The sequence below is a fragment of the Hyperolius riggenbachi genome, chromosome 4 (genome assembly GCF_040937935.1).
Source record: "Hyperolius riggenbachi isolate aHypRig1 chromosome 4, aHypRig1.pri, whole genome shotgun sequence".
NCBI lineage: Eukaryota > Metazoa > Chordata > Amphibia > Anura > Hyperoliidae > Hyperolius > Hyperolius riggenbachi.
In genome coordinates, this window is record NC_090649.1 from 121021083 (window position 1) to 121036312 (window position 15230).

The 15230-nt window shown below is 46.6% G+C and overlaps 1 protein-coding gene across 1 annotated transcript in view; it reads right to left on the minus strand.

Annotated features, from left to right (window-relative positions):
* Window positions 1-15230, minus strand: part of LOC137570492 (uncharacterized) — a 47463-nt gene that overhangs the window by 10459 nt on the left and 21774 nt on the right. The window contains exons 8-9 of the mRNA XM_068279165.1: window positions 11981-12116; window positions 9040-9146 (exon numbers count right to left, since the gene is read on the minus strand). Of these exons, the coding sequence (XP_068135266.1) occupies window positions 9040-9146; window positions 11981-12116 (243 nt within the window). The remainder of the gene's footprint in view (window positions 1-9039; window positions 9147-11980; window positions 12117-15230) is intronic.

Here is a 15230-nt window from a genome sequence, read left to right on the forward strand (position 1 = left end):
CTGGAAGCAGCGATAATTTTCTACTTGTGTCATGACTTTAGTTCATTTATAGATCTTGTTTTTTTTACAGTGTTTGTCTTAAGATATTACAGTACATTTTCAGACGTAGACAGCTTAGGTGAAATAATACACCTTCATGCACAAACATATCAGAGAACAGAACCTTTGTTGGAACCTCACACTTGGCGCATGTGCCAAATGAATAACAAGTGAGTAAATGACTGACACTTAAGTTAGTCAATATTTGTACAAGTGATCAAGGTTGTACAAAATGCGGGATTATTTACATTATCATCACCAATTAGGAATGGTAGGAGAGGCCAAGAACAGATCTGGTACCAACTTGATGTGCACTTGTACATGCATTGTTTGCAATGCACACAGAGGAAAGGGTACTGACACTGCAGGGTGAAGCAGTATTTATGCATAAAAAGCATACTGTCTTATCATACATCTCATTTTCTTGAAGGCTTAACCTCTTGGTAGTCCTGGATTTTCTACACAGGAGCCTATAGGCACAGATGTCCAGCTACCCCAGATTTTTCCCTCCATGAACCTACAAACCCCCACCGAACTGTACTGCAATTACTGCAAGTGTGCTGGCTAGCCCAGCTGTCAGTCTTCCTTTACTTCCCTTGCCTGGTGTAGCTCGCTACAGGTGCCAGTTAGTATTAGGTAGCCAGACGCTGGGCTGTGGATTCGAGGAGTTGGAGCAATTTTTGGATACCTGGAGTATGAGGATCCATAAACTGAGGAGTTGGAGTGGGATGATTTTTGTAACGACTCCACAGCCCTGGCCAGAGGAGCCCTCAGTATTAAAGGATACCTGAGGTAAAAATAAACTAATGAAATAAACAATTGTATATACCCTTCTTCTTCTCCTAAAAATGACTTTTTAAGATATTCCACAGTTTTATTTTATATTTAAAGAGAACCCGAGGTGGGTTTTAATAATCCTATTAGCACACAGAGGCCGGGTCTGCATATACTGCCCTGCCTCTGTTGCCATACAGTTCTCCCTCAGAAAGCCTAATTGGTGCGAAAAAAACGATGTATAGAACATTTTGTTGCGATGAGTAGTGATAACGTTAGTGGCAAATTTAAGGGATGAGCTACTGACAGGTGAAAATTGCTCTTGTCCGTTAGGGTAAAAACCCTTTGGGGTGAAGTGGTTAATGTTTCTTGGACGTTCAACCAAACTGTGGCAGACTAAAGCTGGCCACTAACGGTCCAATTTCTAGCGAAAAATCGTTCGAGCGATCAGAAATTCTGATCGGATTGGTTGTAAATAATCTCCATTGGTGGACACAATCGATTATGGACGAGTGAAAAAAATGTCGCCCGAATGAATTTTCGTCGAACGAAAATTTGGATTTTCTTGGCGGTCGTGATAGATAGGAAGCAATGATTGGTTAGTTGATGGTGTAGTGAACGATTTTTCATCCGATCAGAATTTCTGATCGCTCGAACGATTTTTCGCTAGAAATTGGACCGTTAGTGGCCACCTTAAGGGCCTGTTTCCACTAGAGCGAATCTGCATGCGTTTCCCGCATGCAGATTCGCATAGACAATACAAGTGGATGGGACTGTTTCCACTTGTCAGGATTTCTGAGCGTTTTTCTGTGCAGAAAAAATCGGTAGACTCCGCAGAATTTGCATGCCGCACACCCGCACGCGATGCAACTAAGTAGGAAGTATTTTAGTCTTGCGGTTTTCCCGGCGATTCCGCATGCGTTTCCGCTTAAAAACACATGTCAATGCTTGCTGGCATTGACATGGTTAAAATCGCGTTGCACAAACCGCGAGCGATTCCACGTGAAAATCCGCATAGAAACGGCAACGAAACCGCAACCGCATGCGGATTCGTTGCCGCGATTTTCCCGTCTCAATCGCGCCGCACAAGTGGAAACGGGCCCTAATGGATGAATTCAGAGGGAGCAGAGGCAGTATAATAAACATGCACATTATAAAGCGATGTGGAGACGCTGAATGTGGTATTATGCTGACTTGTTGATTGTAATGCCTTCACTGCACAGAACAGCTTGTAACAAAACAGAGACAGCTCCACACTCTCCTGCTGTTACCGAAACACAGAGTGCATACCTCCCAACTTTTTGAGATGAGAAAAAGGGACACTTAAGCCACACCCCTGATCACGCCCCCACCACACCCTAGTCGCGCATACCATAAAGATGTCCTAAGAAAAATATGTTGTTTTATGATTCAAACCACACAGGTCCTTTCTATCCTGGTTCATTTTCCTTCGTAGTAACATTTTAAAATTAGTAATATATGAATTTAAAGGATGGAAATAAAGTTTAGAGTCAATCAAACACATTTTTTTAGTATAGAAATATATATATTTATATAGAAAGCGGGACAAAGTCCTGAAAGAGGGACGAATGAGGGGGAAAGAGGGACAGAGGGAAAGGGCTCCCAAAAAGGGACTGTCCCTCCGAAAGAGGGACAGTTGGGAGCTATGAGTGGGAAAATGGAGAATAGTGACAGCAACCACTGCTTTCATTTCTTCCAGTGATGAAGGTATTCGAGTACAGTATTTTGTAATGGTAGGTTCATAATGCAATAAAAAAAAACAATCAATTCCAGAAAATAAAGGTTTCGAGGTGATACAGACTCCTTTTTTTGAGGCACCAAGTGAACAGACAATGCAGTAAGCTGTGTACATTTAAAGACATGGGGCTCGATTCACAAAGCGGTGCTAACCCAGTTAGAGACTTTAGGCGTGATAACGATTGCACCACGCTGGTGAAAAGCCAGTTCAGGCATGATGAGTTTAGGTGTGATAAGTTTAGTTGTGATAAGTTTAGGCATGCTAAGTTTAGAGTTGGGCCGAACGGTTCGTCTGCGAACGGTTCCATGCGAACTTCAGTGGTTCGCGTTCGCGTCCCGCAGGCGAACCTTTGCGGAAGTTCGGTTCGCCCCATAATGCACATGGAGGGTCAACTTTGACCCTCTACATCACAGTCAGCAGGCCCAGTGTAGCCAATTAGGCTACACTAGCCCCTGGAGCCCCACCCCCCCTTATATAAGGCAGGCAGCGGCGGCCATTACGGTCACTCGTGTGCTGCCTGCGTTAGTGAGAGTAGGGCGAGCTGCTGCAGACTGTCTCTCAGGGAAAGATTAGCTAGGCTTAACTTGTTCCTGTCTGGCTGCATACCTGTTCTGTGAACCCACCACTGCATACCTGTGCTGTGAACCCACCACTGCATACCTGTGCTGTGAACCCACCACTGCATACCTGTTCAGTGAACCCACCACTGCATACCTGTGCTGTGAACCCACCACTGCATACCTGTTCAGTGAACCTGCCACTGCATACCTGTTCTGTTCAGTGGACCCGCCACTGTATACCTGTTCATTGAACCCACCACTGCATACCTGTGCTGTGAACCCACCACTGCATACCTGTTCTGTGAACCTACCACTGCATACCTGTTCTGTGAACCCACCACTGCATACCTGTTCAGTGAACCTGCCACTGCATACCTGTTCTGTTCAGTGGACCCGCCACTGTATACCTGTTCATTGAACCCACCACTGCATACCTGTGCTGTGAACCCACCACTGCATACCTGTTCTGTGAACCCACCACTGCATACCTGTTGTGTTCAGTGAACCTGCCACTGCATACCTGTTCTGTGAACCCGCCACTGTATACCTGTTCTGTTTAGTGAACCCGCCACTGTATACCTGTTCTGTTTAGTGAACCCGCCACTGCATACCTGTTCTGTTCAGTGGACCCGCCACTGTATACCTGTTCAGTGAACCCGCCACTGCATACCTGTTCTGTTCAGTGGACCCGCCACTGTATACCTGTTCAGTGAACCCGCCACTGCATACCTGTTGTGTTCAGTGAACCTGCCACTGCATACCTGTTCTGTGAACCCGCCACTGTATACCTGTTCTGTTTAGTGAACCCGCCACTGTATACCTGTTCTGTTTAGTGAACCCGCCACTGCATACCTGTTCTGTTCAGTGAACCCGCCACTGTATACCTGTTCAGTGAACCCGCCACTGCATACCTGTTGTGTTCAGTGAACCTGCCACTGCATACCTGTTCTGTGAACCCGCCACTGTATACCTGTTCTGTTCAGTGAACCCACCGCATCAGTGCGCATACCTGTGCAGTTAAGTGAACCCACCTACCTACGTGAGTGCACGCAGTGTGATATACCACTCCGTGCATACCCGATATGGACAAAACAGGTAGAGGAAGAGGTAGTGCCAGAGCCAGAGGAAGGCCACCCGGCAGGTCTGCGCGAGGTCGTGTAAATGTAATTTCGTGTGGACCTGGCCCACAGTACAGTGCTCGGAAGAAGGCACGTCCCATCACCTCCCAAGATTGTCAGGACGTGGTTGAGTATTTAGCGACACAGAACACCTCATCTTGCTCAGCCACCAGCGCTACTACTAGCACCACTTCCGCTGCATTTGACACTTCGCAAGAATTATTTAGTGTTGAAATCACTGATGCACAGCCATTGTTGTTACAGCCAGATGAATTTTCACTAGCTCATATATTTGAGTTACCCGGCAACACTATGGATGTAACGTGTAAGGAGGATGAAGGACCTACTGATGGTGCATGTTTGGATTTGTCTGAGGCAAGCGAAGCTGGGCAGGATGATTACGATGATGACGATGATAGGGATCCTCTGTATGTTCCCAATAGAGGAGATGAAGAGGGGGGCAGTTCAGAGGGGGAGTCAGAGAGTAGTAGGAGGAGAGAAGTTGCTGAAAGAAGCTGGGGCAGCTCTTCGTCAGAAACAGCTGGTGGCAGAGTCCGGCACCATGTATCGCCACCTATGTACAGCCAGCCAACTTGCCCTTCAGCATCAGCTGCTGAGGTCCCCATAGTGCCCACATCCCAGGGTGGCTCAGCGGTGTGGAAATTTTTTAATGTGTGTGCCTCAGATCGGACCAAAGCCATCTGTTCGCTCTGCCAACAAAAATTGAGCCGTGGAAAGGCCAACACTCACGTAGGGACAAGTGCCTTACGAAGGCACCTGGAGAAAAGGCACAAACAGCAATGGGATGGCCACCTGAGCAAAAGCAGCAGCAGCACACAAAAGCAAAGCCACCCTCCTTCTCCTCTTCCTCCTCCATCAGGTGCATTATCTGCTTCTGCCGCTTTCTCCCTTCCACCTTCACAGGCACCCTCCTCCACTCCGCCTCTGCCCTTGAGCGGTTCCTGCTCCTCTGCCCACAGCAGCAGTCAGGTGTCCGTGAAGGAAATGTTTGAGCGGAAGAAGCCAATTTCGGCCAGTCACCCCCTTGCCCGGCGTCTGACAGCTGGCGTGGCGGAACTGTTAGCTCGGCAGCTGTTACCATACCGGCTGGTGGACTCTGAGACCTTCCGTAAATTTGTGGCCATCGGAACACCGCAGTGGAAGATGCCAGGCCGCACTTATTTTTCGAGAAAGGCCATACCCCAACTGCACCGTGAAGTTGAGAGGCAAGTGGTGTCATCTCTTGCGAAGAGCGTTGGGTCAAGGGTACACCTGACCACGGATGCCTGGTCTGCCAAGCACGGGCAGGGCCGCTACATTACCTACACAGCCCATTGGGTCAACCTGGTGGTGAACGATGGCAAGCAGGGCGCAGCGGACCAAATTGTGACACCTCCACGGCTTGCAGGCAGGCCTCCTGCCACCTCCTCTCCTCCTGCTACATGCTCTTCGCTGTCCTCCTCCTCCTTGGCTGAGTGGCAGTTCTCCTCTCCAGCTACACAGCCCCAGCTCCGCAGGGCCTATGCTGCATGCCAGGTAAGACGGTGTCACGCCATCTTAGACATGTCTTGTCTCAAAGCGGAGAGTCACACTGGAGCAGCTCTCCTGGCTGCTCTTAAGAAACAGGTGGATGAGTGGCTGACCCCGCACCACCTGGAGATAGGCAACGTGGTGTGCGACAACGGCAGCAATCTGCTTGCCACTTTGCATATGGGGAATCTGACACACATACCCTGCATGGCACATGTCATGAATCTAGTGGTTCAAAGATTTGTGGCAAAGTACCCTGGCTTAGCGAATGTCCTGAAGCAGGCCAGGAAGTTCTGTGGGCATTTGAGGCGGTCTTACACAGCCATGGCACGCTTTGCGGAAATTCAGCGCAAAAACAACATGCCGGTGAGACGCCTCATTTGCGATAGCCCGACTCGCTGGAACTCGACCCTGCTCATGTTCTCCCGCCTGCTAGAACAGAAGAAAGCCGTGACCCACTACCTCTACAACTACAGTAGAATGAAACAGTCTGGGAAGATGGGGATGTTCTGGCCCGACAACTGGACACTGATGGAAAATGCATGCAGGCTCATGCGGCCGTTTGAGGAGGTGACCAACCTCGTGAGCCGCAGTGAGGGCACCATCAGCGACTTAATTCCCTACGCTTACTTCTTGGAGCGTGCTGTGCGTAGAGTGGCGGATGAAGCTGTGAATGAGCGTGACCAGGAACCGTTACGGCAGAAACAGGCATGGGACCAATTTTCATCAGACCCAGCTCTTTCCTCAACACCTGCGGCAGCACAGAGGGGGGAGGAGGAGGAAGAAGAGAAGTCGTGTGCAGAAGACGAGTCAGACTCAGAGGATGATGAGCAAGGTGTTTCTTTGGGGGAGGAGGAGGAGGAGGAGGAGGAGGGGACAGCGGCAGGAGAACAACCTCAGCAGGCATCGCAAGGGGCTTGTGCTGCTCAACCTTCCCGTGGTATTGTTCGCAGCTGGGGGGAGGAGGTTGACTTACCTGACGTCACTGAGGAAGAGCAAGAGGAGATGGAGGGTACTGGATCCGACTTTGTGCAGATGTCGTCTTTTATGCTGTCCTGCCTGTTGAGGGACCCCCGTATAAAATACCTCAAGGGGAATGACCTGTACTGGGTGGCCACACTACTAGACCCTCGGTACAGGCACAAAGTGGCGGACCTGTTACCAACTCACCGGAAGGTGGAAAGGATGCAGCACATGCAGAACCAGCTGTCAACTATGCTTTACAATGCCTTTAAGGGTGATGTGACGGCACAACGCCAGCAAGGTACCACTGCCACTAATCCTCCTCCCGTGTCCACGCAGTCAAAGACAGGACGCTCCAGCGATCTCATGGTGATGTCGGACATGCGGACGTTCTTTAGTCCAACGCCTCGCCGTAGCCCTTCCGGATCCACCCTCCACCAACGCCTGGAACGGCAGGTAGCCGACTACCTGGCCTTAAGTGTGGATGTAGACACTGCTGTGAACAGCGATGAGGAACCCTTGAACTACTGGGTGCGCAGGCTTGACCTGTGGCCAGAGCTGTCCCAATTTGCCATCCAACTTCTCTCCTGCCCTGCCGCAAGCGTCCTGTCAGAAAGGACCTTCAGCGCAGCTGGAGGCATTGTCACAGAGAAGAGAAGTCGCCTAAGTCACAAAAGTGTTAAGTACCTCACCTTTATCAAAATGAATGAGGCATGGATCCCGGAGGGCTGCTGCCCGCCCCAAGACTAAGTCAGTCCCCGCACACACAGCATCTTTGCCTGCACGCCGTGTGACTGGCTGCCTGGCCTGCCCCAAGAAGACTAAGTCGCTCCCAGTCCCTCCACACAGCATGTCTGCCTGCAGGCCGCTTGACTACCTTCTCCGCCACCACCAACAGGGTCCGGGACTCCAGGCGGATTGCTGAATTTTTTAGGCCGCTGCTAGCAGCGGCCGCTGTAATAATTTTTCTGGTGCGTGTACATGACTGCCTAATTTTTCTGGCTGCACTGCGGGCAGCTGCAACAACAAAAGAAAAGGCATGTACATGCACCCATTCCCCTTCGTGATCATTACCTTGCCGTGGTGAAGGGGCTTGCGTATCGCAATGAAGCAATGACCGGCGCCTAGATGAGTGTCTCGGGGGGCACACCCACGATAATAAGGTCGTTGCCTCATTGTGGTCAGACCAAATTTGATCAGCTGGACAGTCACTGTTCTGTCATTCAGCTACATCAGCCAGGCGACCATATGGGCTGTAAAGCCACCAAAACCTGCACTCTCGCCATGGTGCGCACCAGTCCAGCACGGCCGTCACTACACAAACAGCTGTTTGCGGTGCGTTACACGGTGAGTTTGGTGTGTCAGTGTGAAGCAGTACCTTAATTACACTACCTGATTGATGTATACACATGCAAGATGTTTGAAAGCACTTTAGGCCTGTCATTTAGCATTCAATGTGATTTCTGCCCTTAAAACGCTGCTTTGCGTCAAATCCAGATTTTTCCCCGGGACTTTTGGCATGTATCCCACTCCGCCATGCCCCCCTCCAGGTGTTAGACCCCTTGAAACATCTTTTCCATCACTTTTGTGGCCAGCATAATTATTATTTTTTTTCAAAGTTCGCATCCCCATTGAAGTCTATTGCGGTTCGCGAACTTTAACGCGAACCGAACCTTCCGCGGAAGTTCGCGAACCAGGTTCGCGAACCTAAAATCGGAGGTTCGGCCCAACTCTAGCTAAGTTTAGATAAGTGTAGATAGCGTGCAAAGTCCCGCACGAAAGCAGCGCCATTAAACTCTATTCGAAGTGCACCAGTCTTTGCTAGCGCAAAACTTTTGATCAGCTGTGCACTGCGGTGCTAACGCAGTTGGTGCTTAAACTTATCATGCCTAAACTTATTACACCTAAACTTATCATGCCTAAACTTATCACACCTAAACTTATCATGCCTAAACTGAATTTAGGCGTGATAAGGGGGCTTTTCACCAGCGTGCTAACTGTTAGCACCGCTTTGTGAATCAGGCCCTTAGGCTTCAATTCATCAAAGGCTGTTTGATAAAAAAAAACAAGTTGGCATAATACCACATTCAGTATTTTAGACCTTTTTTGCTAATTCATCAAGATTTCATAGGTGCGGAAGAAGTTCCGTAATTTACAGAAAAAATGGGCTTCAGTTCACAAAAACCTTTTCTGCCAGTCCTGCTGCTGTATCTGTATCTCACACTGTGTTCCAGTCCTATGTGACTTTACACTGTGTACTGTGGCCAGCAGCTATGTACATACACAATACACACACCTTTGTTTCTGTAGGTCAGGGCCTCCAGGATGTCCGTGGCTGGCAGTTCTCCCAGACAGTTGTCATCAAGATCCAGTTCAGAAAGTGGTTCTGAGTAACGGATGAGACTGGAAACACCCCAAACACACCAGCACAAGTGAACGTGAGAATATTGTATCATTTACTTTACTTTTTCTAGCAGCATTAGATAATCTCTTCCAGCACTTCTGTACCGTGACATATCTTTAATAATGTTAACATTTTTCTTTTTTTTTCACCTTTAATTTCCAAAGTTCACATCTGCTTTGGTCTGTTTCTTCTGCTAAAGAACAAAGGTAGTGATCATTGAGAGCCCGTGATAGTGTAGCAAGTTGGTACCAAATGATATATGTTGTAAAACAAAAAGGGGTACTCTGAAAGTTGGGTTACCACTAAGGCAGCCACTGTATCAGTTTTAACCACTTGAGGACCCACCCTTTACCCCCCCCTTAAGGACCAGCGCTGTTTTAGCTGATCTGTGCTGGGTGGGCTGTGTAGCCCCCAGCACAGATCAAACATTAGGCAGAGCGACCAGATCTCCCCCCTTTTTTCCCCACTAGGGGGATGATGTGCTGGGGGGGTCTGATCGCTCCTGCCTGCCTGGGTGTTGCGGGGGGGGGGGGCACCTCAAAGCCCCCTTCCGCGGCGAAATTCCCCCCTCCCTCTCCTCCCTCCCTTCCCCGGAGATCCGAGGCTGCACAGGAACGGATCTGTCCTGTGCAGCCTCTAACAGGCTCCTGCCTGTCATGTGACAGCGATCCCCGGCCGCTGATTGGCCGGGGATCGCTGATCTGGTACAACGCTGCTACTGTTAGCAGCGTTGTACAAATGTAAACAAAGCGGATTATTTACGCTTGTGTTTACATTTAACCTGCGAGCCGCGATCGGTGGCCCGCAGGCTATTCACGGAGCCCCCCGCCGTGAATTGACAGGAAGCAGCCGCTAACGCGAGCGGCTGCTTCCTGATTAATTAGCCTGCAGCCGGCGACGCAGAACTGCGTCACTGGTCCTGCAGCTGCCACTTTGCCGACGCGCGGTATGAGTGCGCGGTCGGCAAGTGGTTAAGAAGTCGCTCTCTGTAGACAGAAAAGAAAAGGGTGACACCCCTTCACCAAGGGTGGACTAAAACTGATGATATATATTTGAACAGAGGCACCAGAAGTAGAGTAAAAAGCTTAAAAACAGTTTAAGAAGAGAGGCCGTGGTCGCCTTACCTCCCCAAGTAGACTCAAAATAATCGGTTATCAGCAAAAAAAAAAAAAAAAAAGTACTTTATTCGTAACTACAGAATTCACAAATTCTGGAGTTACGAATAAAGTACTCCAGAGATACGTAGAGGGCGCAAGTTTTCTTGCACAGACTGGCCATGGCTGGCAGGACTTAGAGGACCCGGTACCGGAGCAGGAGAAGAGTGAGGACAGCGGTGTGGGAGCGTTCCGCGGGCATGGGGCTGGAGGACGCCCCAGGTATGTTTACAACTTTTTTTTATTACGTCTCTGGTTTCCTTTAAAGCAAAATTGATAATCATTTTTATCCATTTTGGAAGGAAATTGATTGAAGTTATGATTAGACAGCCACATTGTTGCATCGATCTCTGGCAGATTCAGTCATTAATGCAACACGTTACAGATAAAACACAAAAGTACAGTTCCACCCCTAATACACATCCAATTTCCAACAACAACAAATTGGGGCTTTAAGTGAACCACCGTCCGTGGTAATGCGGAACGGACCACGGACGGTGGTTCTTTCTGGACGCTGGTCCACTTGGTGTTGGTCTTCATATCTTTACAGATTGTGGTCTGTGATCTTTTTTTGGATCCTCTTGTGATATACATGTATACTGAATGCCTCTGAGGAAGCGATCTCTGATCGTGAAACACGTGTCAGGCAATCGGTTTTGGTTGTTATTGAAATTTCTGGAAATGATGTCTACTTGTGTGTCCGTTGCTATGAAGACCTTTTTGATATGAAGAAATAAAAGACGAATACTTGTTCACTTAAAGCCCCAATTTGTTGTTGTTGGAAATTAGATTCAGTCATTAAGATTGAATCTGCCAGGTATCAATGCCACAAATTGGGTTATGTATGTGCGCCTTTAGAGAAAGGAATCAGATTAGTACAAATAATTATCTATTAGGAAAGTATGGACTGCTCCATTATGCTGGTAAAAATGATGCCTCAGACACTAGATCCTTTGTCAGCACCTATACTCACAATATTAAGAAAAATAAGTAAATTGTCATGTATTTCAACAGTTTAAGCCTTTTAGACCTTAAATAGTAAATGCAAGAGGGAAGAGAGATAAGAATGAATTGCAGAAAACAATTCACAATAAACAAGAGTAGAGGTCAGAGTCAGGACCGGTTCACTCATGAAGCAAGGTGAAACATTTGCATCAGGTGCAGAGATTACAGGGATGGCATGTTTGTACTGTGTTTACACTAACAGCATGCAGTCAGAGTAGGAGGAGTAGCAAGAGGAGAGCGAGTGAGGCGAAGAGCTCATCATTGGGGAAAAGCAGCTTGTTGTGCTGTGTGAGGAGTCTGACAGTGAGTGAGGAGGGGGGAGGCAGGAGAGCAGCAGTGTTTCATTTGACTTGCACAGCAGAAGGTAGGTGGCACTGCTGTCCTGACCAAGGAGGAATGGAGTGGCTGAGGGTGAGCAGTTTGTCACAGACTCACAGCCAGCCAGTGTGCTACTGTGTTGAGCTGCAGCATGTCATGTGAGAACATTAAATGAAGCAGAGTAAATTGTTGTGTGCTGTGCGATCATTTCGAATCGGAGGAGGAGGGGCATCTTCAAAAGCTTGCCTCAGGCAGCAAAAAAGTCCAGAACCGGCCCTGGTCAGAGTTGCTGATGGTGTGAAGAGCCTTTGCATCATTTACATATATTGGCTTCCTAGCTGAGTGGTGAGACTTACCTGCATATCAGCTGAGAAAATTCCAACACACCAGCCTCACGTTCTGTTCCTTTAGCATCAATGCCATTGTCAGCCAGATGTAACTTCCTCACCCATGGCCCAGGAGGTGGAGCTGCCTTTTTCGATTTCCTTTTTCCTGAGAAAGTTAAAATTGCCCATATGTACATTGGTACACACACAATGTAGAGAGTGGAGTCAGCACCTCTAAGCAATTAAAAGCTCTTTACAGACCACCATAGCAGCACACACATCTCCTTTTACATGGGTGCTGTTCCTCCTCTTGTATGTGGCAAACGCATATACATCTTTTTCCTACTCCAATATAATAGTCATATGACCTGTGTGGACAGCTTTTGAAAAAAAAAGTCAGGTACAAACAGTATACAGTATATGGGTAGTTATGGCATCTCTCTTGTATCATGATTACAGGCCAGGGCTATGTCTAGCAATAGTCTGCCTAGGCATGTGCTTTGGACACCAGCTAGTGGCCAGGGTGTGCATTGTATCCTTTCTTTGTGTAGCAGAGTAACCAAGCAGCTGAGGGTGACCCAAACCACTAGGAATGTATAGGGGGATAAAATAGACTGAAAAGCCCTCCTACTAATAAGCAATGCTTGGTGAAATTTGCCTTCTTAAAATAGAAGGAAATCTGCAATAATTCAGCTCTAAGTGAACATTTGTGGTTACCCACAATGCACCACTTCTGAATATGCAAATTATCTCTTTTCGCCCCTGTAAGCCGACAAGCATCCAGAACCGCTGCTGTATAGCAAGCCTATAGCTTTACATATTATTATTAACTTTGTGTAGCAGAGGAGGGAGCAGGCAGCTTTTTATCTGCATATATTGTAGTTGGACACTACTAGAGAAGCTCCGCAGAGAAGCGATCTCAGGAAGTCCCTTCTACTGCTGCTGGTGAGGAAGAATGATCTTGGCAGCACTGTGAGGATTGGAGAAACATCGACTGTTGGCAGTGGGATAATCTGCCTAGGACACAAAATGGCTAGAATCAGCCCTGTTATGGTAGTAAAGCAATTTGCACCCCAGCATGCCAAAAATCTTTATAACCACTGCTCAAATACATGCCCATTTCATTCAGCTTTTTAGTTTATTCTACTTTAGGCATTCAAATATGAATTAATTAGTATTTTTTACCCTACACCAAGGTTAGTGGTGCGTGTTGCTTACGCAAATACTGAATGTCCACTGAAAAACTGCTGTATTTTGCACCACTATTTTTTACATAAAAAAATACCGGAATAGGTAAGCGTTCACTTTCAAGCAGCACCTGACCTGTAAAGAGTCTGCAGAAGCCTGTCAGCAAGTACAGTGTGTACATTCAAACTGCAGTGCCATATTATACAAGGGCTGAACTGTCCACACTGTCCACACTAAAGCATCATAATTAAATGGAGACTCTAAACTACACATAATAATAGGTGAAACTTTAGTAATGATAAAAACAACTTGCATGAAATTTACATTCAGTTTTCATAAGTTTGTGTTCAGTTGCACTAATGTAGGATGTTTGCTTCCAAAATGGTTTGCATGCAAAGACATTCTGTACTAGACCCTTCCACCATGATGAGTTCCCTCTCGTCGAAAGGTGTCCCACCACTAATATGTGACTTGGAAGCCAACTTACCTGTGGGATTTCAATAAGACAAAAAAAGTTTGTAACCACTGTTTTTTTAACAATAACAAGATGTAGTGGTGAACTCTGCAAGCAGTCCATGTGAAAGAGGCATTTGACCTCCCCAGCATACAGTGCCTGTTACTCACCTCTTATGACTCTCCATCTCTCTGAGTTGATGCAGGAGTATACAAATGTATGCAGGTTAAAAAAGGATCAATTGAATCTTGCCATTTTCAAGCTGCATAATTTGCACACAATATTTTCATAACCCTGCATGAAATTTATTTGCATCTGATCAACCTTTCCTATCTCTGGCAAGACAAATGCACGTGCATTGCAAATTGAAGTATGCATCAATTAACAAAAATCACAGCACAAAATCCCATAAAGTAGGAAACAACCCAGTCAGGAGAATGACCAACATATTGCTGCTGATACACATACTGCTTTAGAAATATTACATTGACTGATGCATTATAGGTACCAGTGCATATGTTATCATCTTCCCTTTTATTATCTGTGCACCACCCTTAAAGCTGCCCATCAATGATGCCATCTTGATTGTACAATCTTACCAACATCATGCAGTAGAAGGGTAAACTGTATAAATATTCTGTGATTGGATACTTTAGGTAGTCCCTCAGATTACACAGAAGTGGTAAGTTTGTACAATCATGATTTTATCATTACTGGGCCCCTTAAAGGACAACTAAATTGAGAGGGATATGGAGACTGCCATAGTTATTTCCATTTACACAATGCAAATTGCCTGGCTTCCTGCTGATCATCTGCCTCTAATACTTTTAGCCATAGATGCTGAAGAAGCATACAGGTCAGATGTTTGCCTTCAGTTTGAAAGAATTTGCATGCTTGTTTCACTACTGATGAATGAAAGATCAGCCGGATGCCAGGCAACTGGTATTGTTCAAAAGGAAATAAATATGGCAGCCTCCATATCCCTCACTTCAGTTGTCCTTTAAAACATACAATGGGCCCAATCCAATTCGCTTTCTCTCCTAAATTTTCTCCTAGGAGACAATTTTTCATCTTGTATAAAATAACTTTTGCACTCTGCAATTTAAAAAGTACAAAAGAGTAGGTGAAAAATACTCTCTCTTCTTGCTTGCTGGTCACTTAAAAGGCATTTCATTTCCAATGTGAAAATATCACCTACAGATTGCTTAACCACTTAATGACAACCAGACTTATAAAAATGTCCTCCTAAAGCCTCTTAACGGCTCCAGGACATTTTTATAAATCAAACAGCGCTGCTGCCGCTGTGCGCGTGCACGTGCGCGCTCCCGCCGTGTGCGTGCACGTGAAATTAGTGAGAAAAAAAAAACCATAGAAAAAATACACCTTCCAAATACTATATTGTCACCATACTTTGTACTAGGGACATAATTAAAATCTTGTGATAACCAGGACAAATAGGCAGATAAAATGTGTGGGTTTTATGTACAGTAGCAGTGTTTATATTACAACTATAGGGGATGAAATTGGAGAAATAGTGTATTTTTTCATTTTTTCCTTGTTTTTCCCTTTAAAATGCATAGAAAATAAAGTAATTACTGAAAACCAATATCAACCCCAAAAAGCCCAATTGGTGGTGAA